General features: G+C 46.0%; 1 protein-coding gene across 9 annotated transcripts in view; it reads left to right on the forward strand.

Annotated features, from left to right (window-relative positions):
* Nucleotides 1-21,961, forward strand: part of ZNF385B (zinc finger protein 385B) — a 385,947-nt gene that overhangs the window by 359,069 nt on the left and 4,917 nt on the right. For 8 of the 9 annotated variants that reach the window (XM_083154697.1, XM_083154701.1, XM_083154700.1 and 5 more), the window contains 3 exons: nucleotides 8,024-8,266; nucleotides 12,547-12,725; nucleotides 17,207-17,308. In XM_083154697.1, coding sequence (XP_083010823.1) covers nucleotides 8,024-8,266; nucleotides 12,547-12,725; nucleotides 17,207-17,308 — 524 coding nt within the window. The remainder of the gene's footprint in view (nucleotides 1-8,023; nucleotides 8,267-12,546; nucleotides 12,726-17,206; nucleotides 17,309-21,961) is intronic. The other variant, XM_083154702.1, reaches the window with a different exon arrangement.

Consider the following 21,961-nt stretch of genomic DNA (forward strand, 5'->3'; position numbering starts at 1 on the left):
ATATATGCCCCCACAGTGCCACACATATGCCCCCAGTGCCACAAATATATGCCCCCACAGTGCCACAATTATGCCCCACAGTGCCACACATATGCCCCACAGTGCCACACATATGCCCCACAGTGCCACAGATATATGCCCCCAGTGCCACAGATATATGCCCCCAGTGCCACAGATATATGCCCCCAGTGCCACAGATATATGCCCCCCAGTGCCACAGATATATGCCCCCCAGTGTCACAAACATATGCCCCCAGTGCCACAGATATATGCCCCCAGTGCCACAGATATATGCCCCCAGTGCCACAGATATATGCCCCCAGTGCCACAGATATATGCCCCCCAGTGCCACAGATATATGCCCCCCAGTGTCACAAACATATGCCCCCAGTGCCACAGATATATGCCCCCAGTGCCACAGATATATGCCCCCAGTGCCACAGATATATGCCCCCCAGTGCCACAGATATATGCCCCACAGTGTCACAAACATATGCCCCCAGTGCCACAGATATATGCCCCCAGTGCCACAGATATATGCCCCCAGTGCCACAGATATATGCCCCCCAGTGCCACAGATATATGCCCCCCAGTGTCACAAACATATGCCCCCAGTAACAAACTTACTTGGAGAGGGGAGGGGAGCGCATCGTGCTTCTCTCCTATCCCGCGCCCGAGCTCCTATTGGCTGACAGCGGCAGCCCAGTGACGTGGGCGAGGGGACGGAGAAACGCACGATGCGTTCCCCTCCCCTCTCCAGCGTGGAGTCGGGCGGCCGGGGAGACAGCGGCAGCGGCTGCGGCTGCGGCTGCGGGGTTAGACTGCCGGGCGCCCTGGCTGTTTCAGAGGCGGACAAGCCGTGCGGCGCCCCGGGCTGCTGCACGGCTTGTCCGCCTCTAGAAACGGCCCTGGGTGTGAGCGATCCGTACGGTAGGCGGGGCTAAGAACACTCGGTTCCTGTCCAAAATACGCATCCGTCTGATTCAACTAGAATAAGGGCCTGTGTGCAGTAGCCTGTGATGGAATCAGGATCTTAATAGCGAGCATTGGCTTAAATAGACCACATAACATTACTTAAACAGCATCACCTTTAAAGTTTTTTTGTTTTGTTTTAGTTTTATGAAGCTGAAGATGCCTATTGTTTTCATGTGTTATGTTTGTGTCATGGAAGTGTGTCTAATAGCCCTTGCACTCCTCCAGTGTTTAGGAAAAAGCTTCCACACATGCTGATATATTTTAATACTGAGCGGTTCTATTTAAAGCTTGCTTGCATAATTGCATGTTCTGTGCCCCATACTAAGGCAATCTAAAAATGAGCAATTCGCGCATTACATTCTGCCGTCGGAAGTTGTATTGCTGTAATGAAATTCAGCTTCAGACATCCAAAGGCTCAGGATCACTTGGCAATTTTACAGAATCTTTTTCATTCGTCTGTCATTAGAAGGGATACATTAGATGCTGCCATTCTATGGTCCCTGTTCCATTTAAAGAACAACAAGAGTGGCAATTATCCAAGCTCGGGGAGAGATAGAGTGTAAAGAGATAAAATACCATTTACAGCCTGTAACATGGCAGTTGGGAGCTGATTGGTTGGTACTTTATCTCTCCAAGCTTTGATAAATCTAACCCTAGCGCCCCAGTTTCACTTTCAGTTTCACCTTTGGTGGCTGCCATGCAGAACAGTTCTGTCTCATTGGAATGTAAGCCGGATTCCGTGCTAGCTTGGAGCTTGCGGATGCAGACTGGGGATGTCTGTTTCTGATGGCTCTTTTTGCACCTTTTGATGTAGGGAGGCGTGGCATTGTCAAGTGGGCAGTGCAGGGAGTGGCATAACATATCATAAGTTAGAGTAGTGGACACGGGTGCACCAGTCCCATAATGTGTATGTCTGTGTGGCTAAGCTTATTTATAAGGGGATGTACATAATGTAACCACAAACGGATTCAGTATGAAATCCCGGCGGTCGGGATCCCGGCGTTCAAAATCCCGACACTGGAATCCCGACCGCCGAAATCCTGACAAGGGGGGGACGTGGATCGCCCCCCCTTGCGGGCTCGCTGCGCTCGCCACGCAGCGGGCCACGGTGCCTCGCTACGCTCGGCGCGCTAATTTATTCTCCCTCCAGGGGTGTCGTGGACACCCACGGAGGGAGAAAGTGTCGGGATTTCGGCGGTCGGGATTCCAGCGTCGGGATTCTGAACGCCGGGATCCCGACCGCCGGGATTTAAACTGCATCCCACCACAAACATATAGAACCACCACCAACAAATATATATAATATATATATATATGTACTAGAAAGGACTGGCACTCCAGTGCCAACAGGTGCTGGCGCGAGTATACTTGCCCGGGTGCTCACATAGGGGTCACAGGGTACTCCAAAATAGTATAGTAAGAATGTGTCACTCCAGGGGCTTCACCAAAACGTAGTTTATTGGCGCATGTCTAAGGCGTTTCGGGATCTATCCCGTCATCAGGACAATTGTCCTGATGACGGGATAGATCCCGAAACGCCGTAGACATGCGCCAATAAACTACGTTTTGGTGAAGCCCCTGGAGTGACACATTCTTACTATAATATATATATATATATATATATATATATATATATATATATATATATATATACATAGTACTATACCTATCTGTATATATCACGATTTTCATCATGTGGTACCATGCTTGCTTTTATAAAATGGTTGTCCATCTAAATGTACAGATTTGTTGCCTGTATCTCTAGGCAAATGATGAGTGGGAGTCGGATACATGACGTGTTACATTCACTCCTCCTGCGACTTCCTGAGGTGACTCACATCATCAGTCTTTGGGATATAATAATGAATGGTTATGTTGCTAATCAGCCTGGCATAGACTGGAATGGCATCATCAAGCATGGCATTAGTGAACAAAAGGGAAGGGCGTGTTTTTATATGTGAATCACACAGACCCTAGGAACTGATAGAGTTGTATCAGAGAATGGATTGTGTTACTAGTAGAGGGTACGCATGGTGAGTTGTGCACTATTTTTATATTTGATTTTGCTTATAGTAACAAAATAGAATCAAAATCGAATATAAAATCGAATAGGCATTAAATAGTTTTCCTACATTTACATAGTCAAAATCCAATGTGAACACTGTAACCAACCCAGATCCAGACACAGATCGAATAGGGGTTGAATGGAAATTGAAATCTCACCGTGTGTACGCACCTTTAGCAAAAGTCAATTGAAATCTTCTTTATCCATCTACCCAAATTATTAACCCACATCACTATATAACTATGTAAAAGTTTAGTCGAATTACAATTTCCGGTAAAAGTTCAGACAGGTTCAAGAGGTCGACAGGTTTAAAAGGTCAAATGATTGATACACATATGGTTAATTTTTTTTATCATGCCCACATTAGTAGTGCCCCTTACACATTTTGACCACAGTGTTAGTGCTCCGTACACATTATAACCACTTTAGGAGTGCGTAGTGCTCCTTACACATAATGCCCACTTTCGTAGTGCTGATCACACATTGTGCCCACAGTCATAATGGTCCTCAACAGTGGTGGCTGCAACACGTTCAAAATTCAAATGCAGGGGAGCCTCCCCTGATCCTCCCACATTATGCCCACAGTAGTATTGCTCCTCACACATGCGCACAGTAGTTATCGTGCCCCTTACACATTATGACCACATAAATAGTGCACCTTACACATTATACAAACAGTAGATGAACTTCTCACACATTATGCCCACAGTAATATTGTGCCTTACACATTATGCCCACAAAGGTAGTGCTCCTTACACATTATGCTCATAGTAGTTGTGCCCCTTATACATTATGCCCGCAGTAGAAGTACCCCCTACACATTATGTCCACATTAGAAGTGCCCCTTACACATTATAACCACATTAGTAGTGCCCCCTATAAGGTATGCCCACATAAGTTCTGCACGCTTAGGTCAATTCTGAAGTGAGAAGCAGCCCAGGTCTCAGCGTAGAGTAACGTTAAAGCCAGTGTCCATATCTTGTGGTACCGCACAAGTGATCTCCTGGCGACTGAGAGCTGAAGTTTAATGCTTTTCTGATTACTAGCGCAGTGCGGTACAGGTACCGCCAGGAACAGGAGATTGTTGCTGGTCAGTACTGGCTCAGGGTTCCCTCTTCCACTACTCAGGTGTGTACCCGGCATATCTCTTGATCCAGAACTGTACCTATCCCATGTTGGCATTTTCACCCTGTCAAACTTTTCCATGTCGACCAATTGGGATCCGCCTATTGACTGCCCACCTTTTTAATCCAGAGCTATTGAACCCCACCCAATGCTTGCAGCTAGAAGGTGGTCAGTTGTCCAAGTGTTGCACATGATATCTGAGGTGGCAGTATTTCTTCTCCTGACCATTACTAGAAGAACCGTGGGGACTTTTCACGTGACATTGCATCTCCGTGTTATTAGGGATTCGGTATGAAATCCCGACAGTCAAAATACCGACAGCTTTTGACCGATGGTCAAAATCCTGACAAGGTCAAAATCCCAACATGGTCAAAATACTGACATTTAAAATCCCGACAAGGTCAAAATACCGACATATAGAACGTAGACAGGAGAAAACATCAACATGACTTTCGGTCCACAGATGACAAGGTCGACATGGTTTTTTTCACTGTTTTTTACCCAAATGTCGACACAGTCAACATGGACACAGTTGGAAATCAACCGCAGCCCCTTGCATTGCTCGCGATGCTTCGGGCTCACTATTTTATTCTCCCACCACGCCCTAGTGAATGGTAGAGCATGAAATGTCAGGTCAAAAAACAGTGAAAAAAACCATGTTGGCCTCGCGACCTGTCGACCGAAAGTCATGTTTCGAGATATCGGGATTTTGACCTTGTCGGGATTTTGACCGTCGGTCAATGGTTGACGGTATTTTGACCGTCGGGATTTTGATTGCATCTCCGTGTTATTAGCATTTGTTCTGTCTGGCATGAATTTTTAGCGAGGTAAAAAAGAAAGATAATTGATCCTGTGAGAGTACAGGAGAACAGTAGGCTAATGAAATGCCTGCATCGCATTCTATTTTGGGCACTGATTAGTATTTACCGCTTAGATGTGCAGAGGCGCGGGCCTAACAACATCAAAGAAATGGCTTTATGTTCATTTTCTGCTCTGTTGGTCCTGTGTCATCTCTCCATGTATCCACCGGTGGTATCAGCGGGGTTACTGCCGGAACATGAGAGCGGTTCTCTTGTTTTCACAGTTTGTCTTATAACACAGTTGATGCAACCATCAATTACTGATAATAATTATAACAAGTGATGCTACTGCCAAAGTGAAACTCGTTCATTCCTAGTTTATATAACGGGACACATTTGGCCTGATTCTGGTTGACTCGCTTAGCGAGCCATTTAACGCCACCCATTTAACATCCATTTGCAGGGGTGTGTGCGGGGCGGAATGAAATGATTCGATGGTCGCTGACCGCAACATCCCCAGTGCGAATAGGCCGGGGACTGAGAAAATCAGAATCACCCCTATTGATCTGAGGTCTGAGGTAATGAAAACATTTGCACCCTTATTCCAGCATAATATACCGGTTGACACTCTGGAGAAATAAATATATTACTGGCATCTAAGTTATATTTTGCAGACTTGCCTATCCTACCGGAATGGCCGGGAGGGTCCAGCAAATCGGTTCCCCCTCCCGGCCCCCCGGTAAGGTGGGCAAGTCTCCCGCATTTTCCCTACAGCCCTGGCTCCCCCCTTCCCCACGGTTTAAAGCTCTGAATTTCACGGGTCCGCTGGGAGGGGGTGGGGCTAAAATGATGCGATTCGTGTCATTTCGCGTCATTTTAGCCCCGCCCACCATCCACGGACCTGCAATTGATGCTGCTGCCGGTCATGGGGGCGGGGCTTAGTGACATCAGCCTCACCCCGCCCCCACAACGTAGCCTCTTCCCGCCCCCCCTTTCACTCCTCTTCGGGCTTCTCCCGGAGAGGAGTTTTAAAAAGTCGGCCTGTATGATTTTGTATATATAGAACCATTTTAAAGTAAAATAATTTAATTAAAAATACTGTAAAGAAAAATTTGCTTTTTGAACATTAGTAATTATATTCTTATTGTAAAAGGTAATGTTGTTCCGGTATTGTTTTATAAATAGAGTCTGGCGCTGAGGCCACCGCACACATTAACCCTTTGAGTGCCAACACCTCTGAGAGATGTGCAAAATAACCGCTAAAAAAAAATGCCAGCGTCGGTAACATTTGATATATAAATTCAAATTCAAAAAATGTATGTAAGAAAAGATGATATTTCCTATATAAAAGGTAAACATTACTGGTCCTTATGGTGAATAACAATTTTCTTTTGCTTGCTAATTTTCACACCTATTTTGTCAAATTCACTTGGCACTCAAAGGGTTAACGACATAATAATCACATTGTAAGTCACAAGGGTTTGCTTATTTCTATTGAAGATGGGATGTTGCCCATAGCAACCAATCAGATTCTATATATTACAGTGGCGTAGCTACGTTTTGGGCGCCCCCCCGCCGTTAGGGGGGGGCGCCCCCCCCGTCCCGCTAAGCACCCCTACCCCCCCCTGCCCCGCCGCCGCCCATGCAAACCCCCCCTCAATCCCCCACAGCCTTACCTATCGCGCTGGTCCCGGCGGCTCCGTTCTTCTGCTGAGGACCACCAGAAAATGGCCGCCCCCATACAGCAGACAGTTTCAGAGAACTGTGTGCTATATGGGGGCGGCCATTTTCTGGTGGTCCTCAGCAGAAGAACGGAGCCGCCGGGACCAGCGCGATAGGTAAGTCTGCGGGGGATTGGGGGGGTTAACTATAGCATCGCAGCCCCCGGCGCCCCCACATGCACAGCGCCCCCCCGCGGTGGCAGGGGCTGCGGTGCTATAGTTACGCCCCTGATATATTATCTTCTAGAATGTGTTAAATAAAAAGTAGTAAATAAATGTCCGGATGATAGGCCGGTCTTAGGTCGACAGGTCGACCCCATGTGGCCGACATGCGTTAGCTCGACATGGAGAAAATGTTGACATGGTCAATAGGTCAACATGTCAAAAGGTCAAGAGAGATTACCATCAACAGGTACAAAAGGTCAACAAGTGCATTTGGTCCACATAACAGTAGTGGACACATGTGGTCGACACAAGTTTTTGAGGTCTTATAATATTTTTTTCAACTTTTTCATCCGCTATCATCTACCACGGGCAACAGTTGGGAACAATAGAAACCTGTGCAAAACAGAGCAGTTGTGAGCAGCGGGTGACGGGGGCTCCCAACCGCCCTCCCCCACCGTGGGACACCGCAGGCCCCGTGTGGGACGCGGAAACGTCACAAATAAAAGGACCCTCTCATACAGAAGAAATACCTGTGTTAACCAGCAAATTACCGGGTAAAAATTTCTAACCCAGTAATTTGCTTCTCTGTGTGAATGGGATCCAGGCTGGGGCCGGCAAATGACCCAGCACTGAAAATGTCAGGTAAAAGCTGTGAATTTCAGACTTTTCTGTCTGAAAGCGGTATGAAAAACATTTTTCATTCTCAGAATTTCTAAGAAACTTTTGGTTTATGGGTGCCATGTACAACATTCTGAAGTTTTAGGGGGCTGTGATTCCAAAAAGTTTGGGAACCACTGTTGTAGGGTTGTTGTTGTTGTTTTTTTTACAATTATCGGGAAATTTAACAAAACTTGGAGGTCAATAAGTACCAAACAATCAGCTCGTTCATTGGTGGCTAGTTTATCTCTGTCCACTTTACCTCTCTCTCCAAGTTTTGATAACTCTTCCCCTTAGTCATCCATTGAAACAGACAATGAGCTTGATACATTATCTGCCAAACGAAATAATAAAATCTTTCCTGTGCACCCATGTAATACTGACAGATGAATAATATGAAGTTTCCTTCTCAAACAATTGCCATCCATCCGTAATATCCTGTAAATGTCAGATTGACAGCTCTTGGCTTTGGTTTGTGAACTGCGGCTAAACAGTTTGTATTTTCTCTTCTCCAGGTGAGGACAAGAGATTAAAAGCCGGCAGTTCTATTAGTCATAGCATGGCTGAGATAAGGTCGTTCATCGCCAAGTCAGAGGTCACATTAACAGCGGTCATCCCGGCGGCATTTGTGAACAGCACCAATGGCAGTGCCATCCCCATTTCTGAGTCAGAGGAAGAGAAGGCCAAGAAGCTACTCTACTGTTCCCTATGCAAAGTTGCAGTCAACTCTTTGTCCCAGCTGGAGGCACATAACACAGGTAGGGCCCCAATGTGTCCTGGCTTTTTCTTCATGTTGGCAGCCATTTTGTGGTCTGAACCAAAATGCAGCTTATCATTTAAAAAGAGGTGCGCCATGATTAATGATCATTCCTCATGAATATTAGTTACAATCAGGGCCGCCGAGAGCTGAATAGGGCCCAGGTACTAAGGGGGGGCGTGGCCAAATTGGGGATTCATGACCAAATGCTATGCAGCCATGCAAGTGTGGACATCGCAGCTAATCTGACCTCTCTCTGGGGCATACAGTCAATTTACCGACAGGCAAAATACCGGCGGTCAAAATACTGACCACCATTGACCGACGGTCAAAATACCATTTGTTATGCCGACATGGTCAATATACCCACATGGTCAAAATACCGCCATTTCAATTGTTGACAGGTCAAAAAGTCTAAATAAGTTTCTAAGAATTTTTTCTTTGATATCGACTTGTGCCCCAATCATGGTGAGAGCAGTGAGCCATGCGAGGGGACGCGTTACACTTATACGGTGTCCATGTCGACCAGTGGCGTAACAATAGCCCCGCAGACCCTGCGGTGGCGGGGAGGCGCTGTATAGGTGTGGGCGCCGGGGGTCTGTGGGGCTATTGTAATGCAGCTGCCACTGCCGCCTGCCGTTAGCTCACCTGCCGACTCTGTGGGCAGTGGCCGGAGCCCGGGACCCGCTTTTGCTTCTAAGTCCAAAAGCCGCTTTAGCAGTACAGCTGTACCTCTGTGGTCCCAGCTCCCCTGTCCAGTCCTGGCTATCTAAACAGACCATCACAAAATGTCCGCCCCCATACAGCAGAAAACTGTCTGCTGTATGGGGTCAGACATTTTTTGAAGGTCCATTTACATTGGACGCTGTAGTAGCCAGGACTGGACAGGGGAGCCGGGACCACAGAGGTACAGCTGTACTGCTAAAGCGGCTTTTGGAGTGGGGGGGTAACTTTGCTGTGGGGGGTGAGGGGGGGTTAACTGCCAAAATTTAAAAAAAGCATGGCTACTGTTTGACCTTTCAACATTTTAAATGTTGGCATTTTGACCATATTGGCATTTTAATTGATGGTATTTTGACCTTGTCAGTATTTTGACCATCGGCCAATGGTGGTCGGCAATTTGAATGTAGGTAAATCTTACTGTAATAGAGCTATTAAAGATGTATACCAGTAAAATAAATTTATTATATAAAAAAATCTCAACAATTAAAATACATTTAATATCAATAGCCTTAGTAAACATATATCTGATGAAATTTCTTATGGCCCTTGGGCATTGTCCATTTATATAGACATATCAATAGCAATGTCCAGATTTATAAATGCATATACAGAATCTGTATTTCTTCTTATAGCAGAAGACTACTTCTGAGTGGTTTACTTTGTATCCATCATATGTAACTGTAACTTTGCTCAAATTAATCAAATTCATCATAGCAACAATGATTTGTACTGCCTGTTCTCTTGAGCTGTCCAGGACATATCCGCCACCATAGGTGCCGATTTATGTTTTTGTTGGTGTGCTCAAGCCAAAAATATAGGGGGGGGGGCTTCATGGGAAAGGGGCGTGGCCACAAAATAATACTGATTTATATTATAACGCAGCACAGTTGTCTCCAATATTCAAATTATGGTAACAGTGCCAAATACATAAATGCCCCCACAGTGCCAAATACATAAATGCCCCCACAGTGCCAAATACATAAATGCCCGCACAGTGCCTGTGCCAGCGACGAGGGAGGGGGAGTGCAGTGGGACACGGGCGGCTTGGCCGCTGCTGAGCGGATGGGTGCTCATCAATTTCTGTGGGTGCTTGGGCACTCAAGCACCCACAGAATGGGCACCTATGTCCGCCACCCTCACCAATATTCAGAGAATCACGGAGGGTAACTTCATTATTGCGGCACCCACGCCACATCACCCTTCCGGCAGCAGGATCTTGTCTAATCCATCACCCAGCACCCATTGGGGAACTGACAAGCGGGGCCAATGGCGACACACTGCAGGCGGCTCTATGGAGACCTACACCGCATCTGGTGCCCGTCATATTGTTGACGTGCGGCGCCGAGGACCGCTGTGTGCAGACTGCGCCTTTGACATTTGCTGCTGGACCATTATTACCAGGACCCGGTAAGCTCCGGGTTATTGTCATGTCTAATGAGATTGAGATCTGAGGTTCAAACCTGCGTGGAACTGCAAGTATAATAGTGCCTCATTAACCCAATAGGATTCATTTGGTGCAATACAAGTGGCAGTACAAACCATTGTTGCTAAGATTAATTTGAGCAGTTACAGTTATATATTATGGATACAAAGTAATCCACTCAGAAGTGGAAACAATGTGTCTTCTGCAATAAGAAGAAATACAGATTCTGTATGCCAGTGATTTTCAACCTTTTTACCTTGCGGCACACGAAATAAGATTTTAAAATTGCCAAGGCACACCATGAGATCCCCACAGGGTAAAACACATGGGCCCCCACAGGAAAAAAAAAAAAACCTGTTGGCCACCACATAAAAAAACAGTACTTGTTTCCTAGTACGGCCACACCGATTTGCATCGGGGTGGTCGTGTCGGAAAAATCGCATCGGTCGCATCGCATGCGACCAAATCGCATGCGATGCGACCAACGCGATCGACCCGATTTTTACATTGAGTCAAATGTGAATAGGGTCCCTGGGACCCTATTTTACATTGGATTCAATGTAAAATATTCCCCAGACCCCCAATTTTACCCCCTCAACGCCGCCACCCCACGATTGATGCCAACCCGAAGCGTGGCGGGCGCAGCGAGCCCGCGAGGGGTGGCGGTGCGCGTCCTCCGACCTTTTCATACCCCTACTATCCACGTCGGCGTGGATTTGAGAATATAAAGTGTGGCGAACGCAGCGAGCCACCGAGCCCGAAGCGTGGCGAGCGCAGCAAGCCCCGTGAGGGGACGCGTATAACTTCACAGGTATACGCGTCCCCTCGCTGCGCTCGCCACGCTTCGGGCTCGGTGGCTCGCTGCGCTCGCCACACTTTATGTTCTCATCTCCATGCCGACGTGGATAGTAGGGGTATGAAAAGGTCGGAGGACGCGCACCGCCACCCCTCGCGGGCTCGCTGCGCTCGCCACGCTTCGGGTTGGCGTCAATCGTGGGGTGACGACAGGGCCATATACAATGTGAAATGGGTTATATTGGCCCATTTCACATTGTTTCCAAAGTGAGATGGACTTAATCAAGTCCATCTCATCTTGTGCCATTATAATGGCACAAGACCGACGCGATGCTCCCGATTTCAATGTTAAAAAATATTTTAACATTGAAGCCTATGGCAAAATCGGGGCATTGCGTCGGTCGCGTCGGTGGCAATGTTAATGGCCGCGACCGACGCGATGCCCACGATTTTGCCTTTGACTGTAAAATGGACCTGATTTCAAAGAAAATCGGGTCCATCGCGGGCATCGTGTACCTTAACTTTAAGGTACACAATGCCCGCGATTGTGGCCGTTCTAGGAAACAAGTACCAAAAAAACAATCACACTGGTCCCCACAGGTACCAAAAATAAAATACATTGGCCCTTTACATGAAAAGAAGAGACCAGTAAATAACAGTTGAACTGGGGGAGGCTGTAAACTGGTTTGGGCATCTCTAGATCTAGGGGCCACACTTGGGAACATCTCGAGGCACACAAGTGTGCCACGGCACAGTGGTTGAAAAACACTGCTGTATGCATTTATAAATTGGGACATTGCTATTGATATGTCTATATAAATGGAAAATGCTCAAGGGCCATAAGAAATTGCATTAGATATATGTTTACTAAGGCTATTCATATTAAATGTATTTTAATTGTTGACATTTTTTATATAATACATTTATTTTACTGATATACATGCGCTCTCTTTAATAGCTCTATTGTTTGATTATTGACCTCCAGTGTCATTTCTGGGAGCTGCACATTTATACCAGATTGATAATAAGAGATTTTTTAATTATCTGTGGTACATATAGAGAGAATAATTAATTAACTAATTGACATTTTGCGCCTGATCCGATTATAAAAAATCTTACTGTACCCTTCTCTGGGCTCCTCCAAATTGCCCGAACCCAGGCAATCAGCCGCTCCCCCAACACACACACGCCACCCCTGATTATGAACATGATCGGTGTATTTTGCTTTTGCATTTTTATTTGTTTTATCATTTTTATTATTATTATGGGCATACTGATATATCTCATACCTGTATATGCATTCAAAATATTAAGTACATTTCTGCTCTGTTTTCATTAAGGTACTAAACACAAGACAATGCTAGAAGCACGAAATGGCGCAGGTCCCATAAAATCTTATCCTAGATCCGGATCCCGGCTAAAAATCCAAAATGGCACCAAAGGTTCAGGGTTACAGAACAAAACGTTTCATTGTGAAATCTGTGATGTACATGTTAATTCAGAAATCCAACTTAAACAGGTACGGTAACCATATGGGGGACTCCACCCATTGCCACATCACCACTTGATATTATCATGGTTTGTAAATCACTGTTATTTCTGTTGCTTTTGTTTGAGCTGCCTTCTGGTGGAAATAATGGTTTACCAGCGGGGGACTCTTTTGTGAAAGGGGTTTAACTGATGATTCTAACCATCTTACATTTCTAGCTATGGATATGTATTACAAAGTGAGAGACAATATTTTTCCTTATTATTTATAGAGCATCGCAGACTACACTGCACTACATCACTACACTACATCCCCGTATACGCTGCACTACATCACTTCACTACATCCCCCTATACAGTGCAGTAAATCACAACACTACATCCTTTATACACTACATTACTTCCCTAAACTAGTTCCCCCTTTACGCTGCACTACATCACTACACTACATCACCCTCTACTGTACTCTACATCACTGCACTACATTTCCCTACAGGGTCCTGAGGAAGCTCTTGCGAAGCGTGCGCCAACCGCACATCAGTTTTGACTCCCGATACCCCCTCCCCACTTACAATGTATTTTGATTTTTTGTTTGATGCATTGATTCCGCTGTACACGGAACCCATTGCCGGAAGGTGTGGTGTCTAAACGCCTGACAGCCCACCACACACAGGCAGCTTATGTCTCAGAAGCCCTGCACGGGCACACTCACTAGAAGCCGCACGGATATAATCCCCCGACGCTGCCTGGCTATACTAATAACCACAGCTAAAAATCAATAACGGCAATCATTGGACCTTGGGCGGGTGACGGAGAGTACTATCCGCACTCAGCACCAAAGGTCTAAACACTGCATATAGGATACCGTGTTTAAGCCTCTGAATTGTTCCCACAATAGATATCAAAATCCCCTTTCATGGTAGATTAATTAAATGGGAAATATCTAACGGGTTACTCGCAACTTACATAACAATCTTATATTGTGGGATCTCCAGCATTACCAAAGGGGTTTCCCCATGAACATTGCTGGATACACATTGGGGGATCACATTGATTAACCAATATAAATTAAGAGTTTATCGGGAGTCCAACTGAACAAGGATTCTTACCCTTTTTTATTCACCAGTCTGTGTCTATATGTACGTTTGTGTGTTTTATTTCGCAATCTTTTAAAAATTCCTAATAAAAGTTAAATCTTATTGTATCTTTAATCTTTGGTGCACCAACAAAAGACATTCTTTCTTCTTTCAATTCTTGTCTGCATCCCCCTCTACGCTGCACTACATCACTACACTACATCCCCCTATACACTCCACTACTTCACTACACAACATCCCCCTATACACTACTCTGCATCACTAAACTACATCCCCCTCTACGCTGCTCTACATCACTACACTTCATCCACTTATATGCTACTCTACATCACTAAACTACATCCCCCTCTACGCTGCTCTACATCACTACACTTCATCCCCCTATACACTACTCTATATCACTACACTACATCCCCCTATACACTACTCTACATCACTACACTATATCCCCCTCTACGCTCCACTACTTCACTACACAACATCCCCCTATACACTACTCTACATCACTACACTATATCCCCCTCTACGCTCCACTACTTCACTACACAACATCCCCCTATACACTACTCTGCATCACTAAACTACATCCCCCTCTACGCTGCTCTACATCACTACACTTCATCCACTTATATGCTACTCTACATCACTAAACTACATCCCCCTCTACGCTGCTCTACATCACTACACTTCATCCCCCTATACACTACTCTATATCACTACACTACATCCCCCTCTACGCTGCACTACATCACTACACTACATCCCCCTATACACTCCACTACTTCACTACACAACATCCCCCTATACACTACTCTACATCACTACACTATATCCCCCCTACGCTCCACTACTTCACTACACAACATCCCCCTATACACTACTCTGCATCACTAAACTACATCCCCCTCTACGCTGCTCTACATCAGTACACTTCATCCACTTATACGCTACTCTACATCACAACACTACATTGCCCTATTCGATACTCTATATTACTACACTACATCCCCTGTACGCTTTTCTATATCACTACACTACATACCCCCATACACTCCTCTACATAACTACACTGCATCCCCCTCTAAGCTGCACTACATCACTACACTACATCCCCCTATACACTACTCTACAGCACTACACTACATTCCCCTCTGCGTTGCACTACATCACTACACTGCATCTCCCTATATTACTCTACATCACTACACAACATCCCCCTATACACTACTCTACAGCACTACACTACATTCCCCTCTGCGTTGCACTACATCACTACACTGCATCTCCCTATATTACTCTACAACACTACACAACATCCCCCTATACACTACTCTACAGCACTACACTACATTCCCCTCTGCATTGCACTACATCACTACACTGCATCTCCCTATATTACTCTACATCACTACACAACATCCCCCTATACACTACTCTACAGCACTACACTACATTCCCCTCTGCGTTGCACTACATCACTACACTGCATCTCCCTATATTACTCTACATCACTACACTACATCCCCCTATACACTACTCTACAGCACTACACTACATTCCCCTCTGCGTTGCACTACATCACTACACTGCATCTCCCTATATTACTCTACATCACTACACAACATCCCCCTATACACTACTCTACAGCACTACACTACATTCCCCTCTGCGTTGCACTACATCACTACACTGCATCTCCCTATATTACTCTACATCACTACACAACATCCCCCTATACACTACTCTACATGACTAAACTACATCCCCCTATACGCTATATTTCATCACTACACTACATCCCCCTCTACATCCCCCTCTTCATCACTACACTACATCCTCCTCTTTCTGATTCCATCGCATCCTCATGCATTCGCACAGTGGACCGATGTTGTGCTTATGCGCAGGTGCATTTCTGAGCATGTGCATAGGCTGGGTGCTTGCGGTCATGGGGAACAGACTGTTTGAACTGCGGGTGGAAGGCGTGGGGTGGCAGCAGATAGTCATGGGCATTCCCATGAAACCACTAGGCGTTCCCATGGTAATCGGCCTGTGACATGGATGCCGGGGACGGGCAGCTGACATCACCGTATGTCAGCTGCCCGCCCACTTCCTGGTGAATGTGAACGCAGATGTAAGGTGACCTGAGAGTCACTTAGATACGCGTGCACTCACCACATCATTCAATGGTCGCAACCATCGAACAATGTGGATGTTTCCACATAGCCTGTGAATGGATGTTTATGTTAAACATCCATTCACAGCCAGTGCGAGCGGACGCGGTGTGCGTGCGGGGGAGGTGGACCGGCATTTGGTGGGAGGCATCTGGGGGACTCGCAAGGCTGCAAATTCTCAGCCTTGCAAATCAACCAGAATAATTCCCTCCATCCCCTATACTACTCTACATCACTACACTACATCATCCTATACACGACTCTACATCACTACACTACATCCCCCTCTATGCTGTCCTACATCGCTACAATACATTCCCTTATATACATCACTACACTACACTGCATCCCCCTATACACTGCACTACATCTCTCTCTCTCTCTCTCTCTCTCTCTCTCTCTCTCTCTCTCTCTCTCTCTCTCTCTCTCTCTATATATATATATATATATATATATATATATAAACTATATATAGACAGCGGCATAGCTCCCTTGTTGTTAAACACACACCGTCATACATAAAGAGAAGAATAAGTATCAGTACATATAACATGTGGAGATACCACAACTTCCTTATATTAGAGGATAATACATTTTCCTGTGTTTCAAAAATGACAGGAGCTGATTGGTTGGTATTTATCGCCCACCAAGGCTTGATAATCTCGTCTATACTGAGTAAAGCTCTTTACGGTCACTGTATATCATAGGCGTGCGCACATAGAGTGTTAGGGGTGCACAGGCACCCCCTAATGCTGTGCCCACCCTTATATACTTTTGCATTTTAGAACTGGTATTACATTAAAACAAGCGCCCATCAATCAAGTATGTGTGTTTTGCATTGTTAATTGTACTAGACCATTGTCATATCACTACATACCTCTGTCATCCATATCACTACATACATATCACTACATACATATCACTACATACCTGGGTTATCCGTATATGTTTATGACTGTATTTGCATGTGCTGTTAGTGTTACACAGAGTAATAAGAAGATTAAAACTGAACTAGGCCGGAGATTATGGTGCGGCTGAGAGACGTTTTATATTGTAGCGAGTGCGAATAGCTGATGGTAGACACGTCGGATTGGTGGTGTTAGACACACCCAATGGGCGTGTAAGACACCCCCTAATGAAATGTGCACCCCCTAATGAAATGTGCTGCGCACACCTATGCTGTATATACAATGTTTGTGCATTTATTGAATACAACTTACAGAGCCTGTCTCATGTTGTTCCAGCACATCTCCAGCAGAAGACACAAGGACAGAGTAGCAGGAAAACCCATGAAGCCTAAATACAGCCCGTACAACAAGCTGCAGCGCAGTCCGAGTATTTTAGCCGTAAGTAGCCGGAATAACGCAAATAGCTGCAGCAAGCCGGAGTCTTTCTATCGGCTACATAATGACAAAATGTCACTGACTCCTGTACATCCCAATCTGCCAGTCGCTCTACATACCCTGCTATGTTAGAGAGGGGTGCGGTTGTATGGTCGACACACCAAAAAGATTGACATGCATTATGTCAGCATAGACAAAAGGTTGACACAAGCAAAAGGTCAACATGAAAAAGATTTACATGAGTTTTTCACAGTTTTTTTTTTAAGCCAGGTCTTGTTTATACATTACCAATCCAGTGGACATAGGGCCTTATTCTGGTTGACTCGCTCTGGTGCGAATTTGCACCTTTGTGAGTCATTCGGAACTCGCCCGGTGAATGGTGGTACGCCCACCCCCATTTGTGCGCCGGGTTCGTTCGTCCGGCACGCGAATGGATGTTTTACATAAACAACCATTCGCATGCCAGTGGGAACCTCCCCCATTTTTCGATGGTCGCCGACCATCGAATGATGGGAAAGGCACACGCATATGTACAGGTGGTCCAGACCACTCGTACATATAACGAAGAAATGCAGTGATATGGGCAGGCAGCTGGCATCCGGTTATGTCGGCTGCCTGCCACCTCCGCACGTACGACATGACCGCATTACCATGTGTATGCCCAGTGTTTTCTTGGGAACGCCCATGAAATGCTGGGCGTATGCTAATGCCCCTAGCCTTAACCACATGCCCCTCTCGTGCAATCGGCGAACAGATTAAGCACCGAGTTCAGCTGCACATGTGCATACACAAAACATCGGTCCCACTTGCAAATTCGTACAAAAGTGAGTCAACCAGAGTAAGGGCCATAGAAGCAGATGTATTAAGCTTTAACAAGAGATGAATGCAAGGGTGATAAGGAGAAATAAACGTCCAGCCAATCAAACACAGCCTGTAACATGGCAGTTAGCAGGTGATTGGCTGGACGTTTATCTCTCCTTATCACCCTTGCATTTATCTCTTGTTAAGGCTTAATACATCTGCCCCATAGAGTGGGAATTTAAAATTGTGCCTGAAGCACGGTGAGCAAAAGGAACCATGCTATAGCACATGGTACACTTATACTGTGTGCGTGCATTCATTTATCAGCGACCCTCCCACCCAACGGCCGCGTGCCACATGCATTTTCCAGGGCACTGCCAGGAAACACCGGCGTGCCGCCCACAAACCGCTGCCAGCTGTCAATCACCATACAGACGGCCAGCGATGGCTTGCTTCTTTTGCAGGGGGACATTGCGCATGTGCCCTGCAAATCATGCCCATACGCGGTCGTTCAGCAATCGATCTAATCCGCAGCCCAGAGATCGAGTCTGAATCAGGCCCTTTGATTTGATTTAATGTCACTAACCTGTCACCACAAATGTGGTGGTAAGCTGATACGCTTCAAGTGTCGCACAATGACCCTTATTCTGTATAATCAGTTAATACAATAGATTTAAACAGACAACTACAGAGGCGCGACTCCCGCGGCATTTGGGGCGATCCCTTCATCATGCGCGTGAGTCTGATTCTCTCCCAGGGCTCATTGCAAAGCATTGAGCGGCGATATGGCAGTGTAGAGGTTCCGCACCACGGCAGTACCAGCCATAACAGACAAGTCTGACTATATCGCAGTCTCCAGTTTTTCCTATCACTGAATGAAGCGGCTGAAGGGGCTCTATGCAGCTTTTCCCTGTAGTACTTTTAAATGCCACCGTTTCTATTACACCGTTGATTGTACTGTGTAACGTATAGTGCACTCGCTTAAGTAGGAAGTACATTAACTAATGCGTTTCACACCAGTCTGCAATTTGTTTTAAATGTACTCTCGATAGACTTTCCAGCGCCTTTGGAACACTGCAGCAAATGTTCAATATTGTGTCGCCTCAGCAGCAGAATCCATAATAGCCGTAGCTGTGGCTTGCCACTCCTCCCTGCTCTCCGCAGGGGTCAAGTACTCCAATCAGCAACCTGCTGAACTAGACTCTGCTCGGAACGAAAATGAAAAAAGATGCAATCAGGCCTGTAATATATGAGGACATATTGAAAGAGGTTCTGCAATTTAGAAATAAAGTAAAGGTCTTTGGAAGCACAGAAACTGAAACATTGTACTTTTATAAAGAGCTATCTCCGGTACCATTTTAAATGTACATTCTGACAAATTGCTGTAAGGCATTTCTCACAGCTTAGCCGAACTCCATCCCCCCAGCCCATATGTGCCTATCCTCCCGGAATGGCCGGGAGGGTCCCACAAATCGGATCCCCCTCCTGGCCCCCGGGGAAGGTGGTTAAGTATCCTGCATCACTGCCGCAGCCCCCGCCCTCCTCTTCCCCGCTGTATAAAATCCCGAATTTTGTGAGTCCCCGGGGAGGGGGTGGGGCTAAAATGATGCAAATTGTGTCATTTTAGCCCCTCCCAGGGCTGGATTAAAGGGGGGGGCAAAGGGGGTCAGTACCCCTGCCCCCCCACCTAGCTAGGGGCCCCCTGTGGCTGGCAGGTATTTTGAAATACTGCCAGTCGGCACATGGCGGTTCAAAAAATAAAAAGGAAAAGCCCCATATCAAACTTTTGACAGTTGATCTTCCCCATGTTGACCTTCAGTCATGTTGACCTCCATGCATGTCGACCTAATTCTTGTAGACCTAGTGACCGTATCCCCATATTTTATTATTATGTTGTTTAAATGTTTGCATTAGATGTTTTGCATTTCTGTTTTCTCTTGTTAATGTGTTCCTATGCTCATATTTGCTGGACTGGAACACCCAGAATTAATGACTCTTGGCTAATTACTCTATCAGCGCATTTGTACTGTAGCTTCGAAATGGAGCCGGATCTCTTGTTCTGCAGATGTTGTCTGTGACATCTAGTCAGACAGGGCCACAAGGAGATCTTGCAGTGGTAGTGAATACAGATGACCAAATCATTCCGGATATTCGTGGAGTGTCTGTAGGGGAATTTATTTGCATCAGTCTGGACTGGCCCACAGTTAAGTGGCTAAATAATGACCAGTCTATAGATCGGTCAATTACAGGACATCGAGCGTAAAGTCAATCAGCTGCCATCAACCAATGTCAATTGCCCATCTCCCATTATCTCTCTATTGGGGTAGAATGGCGTGCGGTGGGGTGAGGCAGGTGTATGAAGCAGTGATAAGGGAGGAGAAGTGAGCCAGAGGAGAAGTGGCCCATGGCAACCAATCAGCTGCTCTGTATAATTTTATAATATGCAAATTATAGATGTTACTTCAGTGCTGATTGGTTGCCATGGGCCACTTCTCCACTGGCTCACTTCTCCTCCCTTATCACTGCTTCATACATCTTCTACCCCATGTGTATAGTATGAGGAAAAACACTCTGTGGGTACAAGGACGGATTAACCTATCAGGGATGGAGGCTCTTGGGGGCCCAACCGTTGTCAGCACTACCCACCTGGCTGTGTGCAATGTGTGCACATCCTCCATGGTTCAGAAGTAGAGCAGGTCCTACCTGCACTCCTGTAGGGCCATCAAGAGAAGATAAGAGCCCGGGTACCGGAGGAAGCCAGCAGCTCATCTCCCATGTCCCATATCCATGTATCCCCTTTGTCTCTTAGCCTCATCCTCACCCAGCGTGTCTCGCCTTATCCTTGCCCCCTGTCTCTTAGTCTCATCCTCACCCCTTTGTCTCTCTGGTCCAGAGTGATGAAGTGGAGAGTGATAAACCACCAGCCAATCAACTCCTACCTGCCATGTCACAGGCTGTGTTTGAAAAATAACAGGTAGGAGCTGATTGGTTGGTAGCTCCATTTTATCACTTTTCAGGACTATCTCATTCTCTCCCTCTGTGTCTCTAAAGGACCCTGAACACTTAACCCATACCTCCCAACTTTCACCGAGCAGCAGGACTGCCCATCGAATGGGATGCGCGGTACCCAGCCTCGCAGCTTGCTAGTTGGTACTTATAAAGTTTGAATCTGTTCCTCAATCGGAGTCACTGCTCTGCTCCCTCGGCTGCAGAGCTGGGTCCTTCTGCTGTACTGTCTAGCCCCACCTTATTTTATCCTCCCCTTTGGTCTGCGTATTATAAGCACATAACTATTGGCACTGAGAATCATTCTCCTGAATCTTACTAACAGATTTAACACAAAGCATGTCGCAGTTTATTCCTCGGTTCTTGCATTCCCCCTATCAATTGCCATTCTGCCTTTATAAAACCTTAAATGTTAGTTCAGCTCCTGTGTAATATATCACAGTGACTGATGGCAACGAGACTCCAGTTCTCACTAGCAGACACATGTGATGCTACATCTCCATCTGCGAGTACATTGTAGTATTGATTGCTTGCTTGCTGGTTCCCTAACTAATTGCTGGAGAGATGTCCCACTCACGCACTCTATATTGTCACTGCTTTGGCTATTTTAGCAATTGGCAGATTCCAGTCCCCGTCAGGTATATTGAAATCTACCAAAATTATCACCCTACTGATCATAGTCATGTTCTCTAGTAATTATCTTTCCAATCCGTCAGATTGTTCTGTTGATCTGTAAACCGCTCCAATTTGAAGTACTCTCCATCCTGCCTGCCGTGTCCTGGTTTAAATTTGCTTATATTGAACATTTTACGTATAATGCGTCTTCGACTATTTTATTTATCCAACTTT

The sequence above is a fragment of the Crinia signifera genome, chromosome 7 (genome assembly GCF_055691185.1).
Source record: "Crinia signifera chromosome 7, ASM5569118v1, whole genome shotgun sequence".
NCBI lineage: Eukaryota > Metazoa > Chordata > Amphibia > Anura > Myobatrachidae > Crinia > Crinia signifera.